This window comes from Phalacrocorax aristotelis, chromosome 3, assembly GCF_949628215.1.
Source record: "Phalacrocorax aristotelis chromosome 3, bGulAri2.1, whole genome shotgun sequence".
Taxonomy (NCBI): domain Eukaryota; kingdom Metazoa; phylum Chordata; class Aves; order Suliformes; family Phalacrocoracidae; genus Phalacrocorax; species Phalacrocorax aristotelis.
The window spans coordinates 118,039,514-118,047,433 of NC_134278.1; the positions used below are offsets into that span (position 1 = coordinate 118,039,514).

Below are 7,920 nucleotides of genomic sequence, written 5' to 3' on the forward strand. Positions count from 1 at the left end.
ATTACTTATGTAAGCAGAATTTCCCCACACTCTCACAGGTATAGGGGGTGATTTTGTGAATTTAGAGGGACTGTTTTAGGCTATTAGACTATATGAACCTGTGGTCTGACACAGTTTGGTCATTTTGATGTCCATACATAAACAACTAAAATGATTGGGGGCACAAGTCCACCCTTAACCTTAAAATACAGCCTGTTTTCATACTGCAGACCAAAAAGTGGCAAATCTGTGGTATCAAACTGCACTGATTTATTTGGTTACATGTTCCACTCTATGTTGTCAACATACTCTGTATTAGGGAAAATAGAGCGTGTGTTAGTCCACATATTCTGTACGGTGCCAATTTACACCAGGTGCCACAATCTTGCATCTTTACCTTCTTGAATTGCAAAAGAGATATTCGTTGTAAGCTTGTTTTAAAAAAAATTAAGCCATATGTCATGCGCTGATAAGACTTTCCCATATGGTTATAAATGCGAGTGCTATTCTGCTTCCTTGTCACAGAATTTAATTAACTTCCACATCTGTGTCCATAGCACAAGTTTGGCCACTCAGTTTATTAGTCACTAGTTCAAAACACACTCAGAGGCTTGCAGCCCAATGTAGGCTTGTCATAAGCCAATATCTCTAGCGTGCAGAGTCCATGTTGTTTGAAGAGAAATGCTCTTTTTTTTTTCAACAAAAAGGGCTGTTGTTGAGGTGAAAACACAGAGTTATACACGCTAAGCATGAGCTCTATAGAAATAAAGTTCTTAGATGAGCATCATGTAGTGTGCTTGTGCTTACAAAGAGGTATGTTAATGGAAAATATACTGGCAATGTAAGCAAAACACCTACAAGCAAAATTAACTCACAATGTGAAACATTAGGAAAATATAAAGCAGGACTGTCGTGGTTTAGCGGCAGCTCAGCCCCACACAGTCGCTCGCTCACTCCCCCACCGGTAGATGGGGGAGAGAATCAGAAGGGTAACGCTCGTGGGTTGGGATAAGAACAGTTTAATAATGAAAATTAAAAGAAACAACAGTAGAAATGCAATGTGAAGGAGAACAACGAGAGGCGCAAAGCCCCGGGGGAGGGGGGAAGGGAGGGGAGGGGAGAGGGGGAACGAACCGCCGGAACAAACCGCACGCGCCGCAGCCGCTCGCCGCCCGCCGACCCGACGCCGCGCCGCCCGCGCGCTGCCACTGCCCCCCCTCAATATACTGGTCATGGTGTCACATGGTATGGAATGAACCTGCCATTGGCCAGTCGGGGTCAGCCGCCCCCACCATGGCCCTGCCCCTCCCAGCCCCCCCTGCCACGCCACGCGGCAGAGCGCGGGAAGCTGGAAAGGTAGCTGACCCCCACAGTGAGGAGAATTAACCCCTTCTCAGCCAAAACCAGCACATTCTCCACCCCTTATTCCATACCACTTACACCATGCCCAGGTCCCATATGATGCAATACAACCGTACCAACCACCACCCCTCCCCTTCCCATCCTTTAACATAATACACAGACATCATTCCCTTAGTTCATGGATCTTCCCTGTAAAATGTCCATTAAAATGTCCATTGAGTTCACGCAGTCCATGACTCTGGGCTCCATCTGTTGTATCAGTCTTTCCGGGTGGGAGAGATGGTGTGTGGCGTTGGGTTGCTGCATACCGAGTCAGTCATCGTTCCATCACTGCTGCACGGCTTGTTTCATAGTTGATCTTCCATGGGTTGGGAGGCTCGTACTCTGATATCATTGATACAACACAGAGGTGACACACAATATTATATAGCAGTTCACATTGTGCCATTCAGTTCATTGACTGTTTTCACCCAAAATCAAATCCCCTTGAGGCACACATCGGATTTCTCCATCCTCCCGCATCACCCACCAAGTGCACCCAGGTCCTCGAGCAAAAACAATCCCACGAATGGGTTTGCCTTTGCCAGAGGCAGGAAGAACCCAGACTGTTTTGCCCAGCATACTTTTTGTGTGCACTACAGGGACTCTATCCCCTTCCACAGTATGTAGGATTTCTGACTGGGCAGGGCCAGCTCGGTTGGCAGATCCCCTCGTGTTGACTAACCACGTGGCTTTTGCTAAATGTGTATCCCAGTGCTTGAATGTCCCACCCCCCATTGCTCTCAGTGTGGTTTTTAACAGTCCATTGTACCTTTCAATTTTCCCAGAGGCTGGTGCGTGATAGGGGATGTGATACACCCACTCAATGCCGTGCTCTTTGGCCCAGGTGTCTATGAGGCTATTTCGGAAATGAGTCCCATTGTCTGACTCAATCCTCTCTGGGGTGCCATGTCGCCACAGGACTTGTTTCTCAAGACCCAGGATAGTGTTCCGGGCAGTGGCGTGGGGGACAGGATATGTTTCCAGCCAGCCAGTCGTTGTTTCTACCATTGTAAGCACATGGCGCTTGCCTTGGCGGGTCTGTGGGAGTGTGATATAGTCAATTTGCCAGGCCTCCCCATATTTATATTTCAGCCATCGTCCCCCATACCACAGAGGCTTTACCCGCTTCGCTTGCTTGATTGCAGCGCATGTGTCACATTCGTGGATAACCTGTGCAATAATACCCATGGTCAAGTCCACCCCTCGATCACGAGCCCACCTGTATGTTGCATCTCTCCCTTGATGGCCTGAGGTGTCATGGGCCCACCGAGCTAGAAATAGTTCACCCTTATGCTGCCAGTCCAGATCCACCTCAGCCACTTCAATCTTGGCAGCCCGATCTACCTGCTGGTTGTTTCGATGTTCTTCAGTGGCCCGACTCTTGGGGACGTGAGCATCCACATGCCGTACCTTTACAACCAGTTTCTCTACCCGGGCAGCAATATCTTGCCACAATGTGGCAGCCCAGATGGGTTTGCCTCTGCGCTGCCAGTTGCTTTGCTTCCATTGCTGCAGCCAGCCCCACAGGGCATTTGCCACCATCCAGGAGTCAGTATAGAGATAGAGCACTGGCCACTTTTCCCGTTCAGCGATGTCTAAGGCCAGCTGGATGGCCTTTACCTCTGCAAACTGGCTCGATTCACCTTCTCCTTCAGCAGTTTCTGCTACTTGTCGTGTAGGACTCCATACAGCAGCCTTCCATCTCCGGTGCTTTCCCACAAGGCGACAGGACCCATCAGTGAACAGGGCATATTGCTTCTCATCTGCTGGCAGTTTGTTATACAGTGGGGCTTCTTCAGCACGTGTCACCTCCTCCTCTGGTGATAATCCAAAATCTTTGCCTTCTGGCCAGTCCATAATCACTTCCAAGATTCCTGGGCGACTGGGGTTTCCTACTCGAGCCCGCTGGGTGATCAGTGCAACCCATTTACTCCACGTAGCATCAGTTGCATGGTGTGTAGAGGGGATGTTTCCTTTGAACATCCAGCCCAGCACTGGCAGTCGGGGTGCCAGGAGCAACTGTGCTTCAGTACCAACCACTTCTGAAGCAGCTCGAACCCCTTCATATGCTGCCAATATCTCTTTTTCAGTTGGAGTATAGCGGGCTTCAGACCCTCTGTATCCCCGACTCCAAAACCCTAGGGGTCGACCCCGGGTCTCCCCAGGTGCTTTCTGCCAGAGACTCCAGGTAGGGCCATTCTCCCCGGCTGCAGTGTAGAGCACATTTTTTACATCTTGTCCTGCCCGGACTGGCCCAAGAGCTACTGCATGGACTATTTCTCGTTTAATCTGTTCAAAGGCTTGTCGTTGCTCAGGGCCCCATTTGAAATCATTCTTTTTCCGGGTCACTTGATAGAGAGGGCTCACGATCAGACTGTAATTTGGAATATGCATTCTCCAAAAACCCACAACGCCCAAGAAAGCTTGTGTTTCCTTTTTGCTAGTTGGTGGAGACATGGCTGCTATTTTGTTGATCACATCCATTGGAATCTGACGACGACCGTCTTGCCATTTAATTCCTAAGAACTGGATTTCTCGTGCAGGTCCCTTCACCTTACTTTGTTTTATGGCAAAACCAGCTTTCAGAAGGATTTGGACTATTTTCTCACCTTTCTCAAAAACTTCTTCTGCTGTGCTGCCCCACACAATGATGTCATCAATGTATTGAAGGTGTTCTGGAGCTTCTCCCTGTTCCAGTACAGTCTGAATCAGTCCATGGCAAATGGTAGGACTGTGTTTCCACCCCTGGGGCAGTCGATTCCAGGTGTACTGGACGCCCCTCCATGTGAAAGCAAACTGTGGCCTGCACTCTGCTGCCAGAGGGATTGAGAAGAATGCATTAGCAATATCAATTGTGGCATACCACTTGGCCGCCTTTGACTCCAGTTCGTATTGAAGTTCTAGCATGTCTGGCACAGCAGCACTCAACGGTGGAGTGACTTCATTCAGGCCACGATAGTCTACTGTTAGTCTCCACTCTCCATTAGACTTCCGGACTGGCCATATGGGACTGTTAAAGGGTGAGTGGGTCTTACTGATGACTCCTTGGCTCCTCAGTTGGTGAATGAGTTTATGGATGGGGATCAGAGAGTCTCTGTTGGTGCGATATTGCCGCCGGTGCACTGTTGTGGTGGCGATTGGCACCTGTTGTTCTTTGACCTTCAGCAACCCCACCACAGAAGGGTCCTTTGAGAGACCGGGCAAGGTAGACAGCTGTTCAGTTTCCTCCGTCTCCAAGGCAGCTACACCAAAAGCCCACTTGTAACCTTTTGGGTCCTTGAAATACCCTCTCCTGAGGTAGTCTATACCAAGGATGCACGGAGCCTCTGGGCCAGTCACAATGGGGTGCTTCTGCCACTCATTGCCAGTTAGGCTCACTTCGGCCTCCAATACAGTTAGCTCTTGGGATCCCCCTGTCACTCCAGCAATGCTGATGGGTTCTGCCCCTATATAGTTTGATGGCATTAAGGTGCACTGTGCGCCGGTGTCCACTAAAGCTTTATACTCCTGTGGGTCGGACGTGCCAGGCCATCGGATCCACACAGTCCAGTAAGCCCGGTTATCCCTTTCCTCCACCCGGCTGGAGGCAGGGCCCCTCTAGTCCTGATCATGGCAGTCACAACTCACTTCCTGTAAATGTGAATCAGGAGTCCCTCTATTACACTTAGAAATAAAATCTGCGCTTCTACTCCTCTGTCTGGGGACTTGCTCGCTGGAAACTGGAGCAGCAGCTTTCCTGGAAGAGCCTCCCTGAGTGACTGTTCTTCCTTGCAGTTCATGTACTCGTGCCTGTAGGGTCGAAGTAGGCTTGCCATCCCACCTCATCATGTCCTCTCCGTGGTCACGCAGGTAGAACCATAGGGTGGCCCGTGGTGTGTATCCCCTTCTTTGAGCCAAAGGACGCTTATTCCTAACAGCTGAGACACTGCTCTGTCGAGGTGGGGAGTAGGACAGATCTTCTTTGAGTTGCTGGACCTCTTGGGATAGTTTCTCCACAGCAGAGACAAGCGAGGAAGAGATATTTGTGTCATAATCCCGGAGCCTATCTATCACCTCTGCCACCGTTGGTGTCTCGTCATCTTTCCAGGACATCACTGCCAATGAGTTTGCATGCGAAGATGGTGCGCTCCGTACAAACTTCCGCCACATGGGTCGTGTGCACTCGGCTTCATCTGGATCTTTGGATGACCGTTGATCATCCAGGTCACCATAAATCACCTCAAACACAGCTAATTCCCTGAGATACTGGATGCCTTTCTCCATAGTTGTCCATTTTCCTGGGCGATATGTAACATCTTCTTTAAAGGGATACCTTTCCTTCACTCCAGACAGGAGTCGCCTCCAGAGGCTGAGGGCTTGTGGTTTTTTTCCAATTGCTTTGTCAACGCCCCCTTCCCCAGAAAGGGATCCCAATTGTTTGGCTTCTTTTCCCTCTAGTTCCAGGCTACTGGCCCCATTATCCCAGCATCGGAGCAGCCAGGTGGCAATGTGCTCACCTGAACGACGGCTATAATCTTTTCGCATATCTCGCAACTCGCTTAAGGACAGGGATCGGGTGGTCTCTATTTCATTTATTACTTCTCCCTCCTCTCCCCGCGATGGCCCTGGTTCTTCATCATCCCGTTCTAAACGAGTTGATGTCCGCTTCCAATATTTCGTCTTGTGTATGGGGGCAACTGATACTGGTACGGGTTTATTTTCTGAGCTAGCTCCGGTACTTGTTGTGGGGGTTTGAGTGGCTGCAGTGCCTGTTGTCAGGGCTGGATTGCCTACAGTGCCAGTCACTTTGCATTTCAATCCAGAGACATTCTCTTCCCCCTGGGGGCACTGAATACTGTTGAGCAGGGCTCGGTATGCATGGGCCAGACCCCAGCACGTTGCAGTTATCTGTGTCTCTCTGGAGTTCCCAGCGTAACAACATACTTTCTCCAAATATTCTACTAGTTTTTTAGGATTCTGCACTTGCTCGGGGGTGAAACTCCAAAACACTGGGGGTGCCCACTGCCCTAGGTATTTGCCCATGCTATCCCACATGCCCTGCCACTCGTAACTATCAAGCCTCGGGGCAGATTTCTGGGTGATATTCTTAAGTTGCTTAGTCAAAACCAAAACAACATGCCCAAAAACTAACAATGACTGCACCTTAACCACCCAAGGATGTTCAAGATACAAAAACGTTGTTGTAACAAAGGCACAGACATCATAGAACAAAGTTGCAAAGGTATTATTCTGTATTTCCTCCATATAAAATCTCTCAGAGGAGGAGGTATAATTGCTAATTGCCTCAACAAGGTGGTATCCGAAGTACAGTAACGGTTTCAGCAAAAACCCCAAATACCAGGTAAAGCTGAAAACGAGTGTTTGTATAACAAATCTCGTAGGCAAAACATTACTAATCACAGCAGAACACAGCAGACTCAAACAACCAACACCGATTTTTAACACCCACTGCAAAAAGGACAACATGGTGCTGTGACCAGCAGCTGTTGTTATCTCCAACCCTCGTGCCCCACGTTGGGCGCCAAAAAGACTGTCGTGGTTTAGCGGCAGCTCAGCCCCACACAGTCGCTCGCTCACTCCCCCACCGGTAGATGGGGGAGAGAATCAGAAGGGTAACGCTCGTGGGTTGGGATAAGAACAGTTTAATAATGAAAATTAAAAGAAACAACAGTAGAAATGCAATGTGAAGGAGAACAACGAGAGGCGCAAAGCCCCGGGGGAGGGGGGAAGGGAGGGGAGGGGAGAGGGGGAACGAACCGCCGGAACAAACCGCACGCGCCGCAGCCGCTCGCCGCCCGCCGACCCGACGCCGCGCCGCCCGCGCGCTGCCACTGCCCCCCCTCAATATACTGGTCATGGTGTCACATGGTATGGAATGAACCTGCCATTGGCCAGTCGGGGTCAGCCGCCCCCACCATGGCCCTGCCCCTCCCAGCCCCCCCTGCCACGCCACGCGGCAGAGCGCGGGAAGCTGGAAAGGTAGCTGACCCCCACAGTGAGGAGAATTAACCCCTTCTCAGCCAAAACCAGCACAAGGACACATCTGAAAAATTAGAGATTACTATTGGTGCTTCTTCCAAATAGTGAAACAAAATTATTGAGAGAAAAAGAGAACGTTGGGTTGGGTTTTTTTATGTTATGCTTGTTTTTCTTTCTCAATAGACTTCAGCAAACTAACAAAGCTACACTTATAAAAAATATCCAACCGTAGCCCTGAGTTACCTGAGAGCTGCAGGAAAGCAAGCCAGGCTTCTGGATCATCAACAATGAGAAATAAGAGGGAAGAGGATGGCTGTTACTCCTTCAGAGCCCCACTCAGGGGCTGCGGGTGGGCGTGACGGCATCTGCTCCACTCCTCACCAATAGGGTGGAAGTCATGGGGCTGAGTGGTCAAAGAACCTTGTCCTCTCTTCCTCAACAATAGTAATTATTCTGTGGCCTTTTCGTATGATCGATCAGATCTTTGAGTCACTGACCTGAACAGTCTGAAGTATCACTGGACTGGCAAAAATATCTTTGATTAAATTTCCTTTTCGT

The 7,920-nt window shown here is 49.7% G+C and overlaps 1 protein-coding gene across 1 annotated transcript; it reads right to left on the minus strand.

Annotated features, from left to right (window-relative positions):
- Positions 1 to 979: 979 nt before the first annotated feature.
- LOC142055825 (uncharacterized) lies at positions 980 to 3,993 on the minus strand. The gene is made up of 2 exons (XM_075089892.1): positions 2,153 to 3,993; positions 980 to 1,725 (listed from the first exon to the last, which is right to left on the minus strand). Exons 1-2 carry the CDS (start codon positions 3,865 to 3,867, stop codon positions 1,689 to 1,691), a joined length of 1,752 nt encoding a protein of 583 aa, XP_074945993.1. The 5' UTR covers positions 3,868 to 3,993; the 3' UTR covers positions 980 to 1,688.
- Between the last annotated feature and the right edge of the window lie 3,927 nt (positions 3,994 to 7,920).

What these genes read in the sequence shown, in the direction of transcription:
- LOC142055825 (XM_075089892.1), bottom strand. Translation starts at nt 3,867, where the DNA reads ATGGATGTGATCAACAAAATAGCAGCCATGTCTCCACCAACTAGCAAA. An exon ending in GCCTCTGGGAAAATTGAAAG is followed by an intron (nt 1,726 to 2,152) that starts GTACAATGGACT and finishes CAATGATATCAG; the next exon opens with AGTACGAGCCTCCCAACCCA.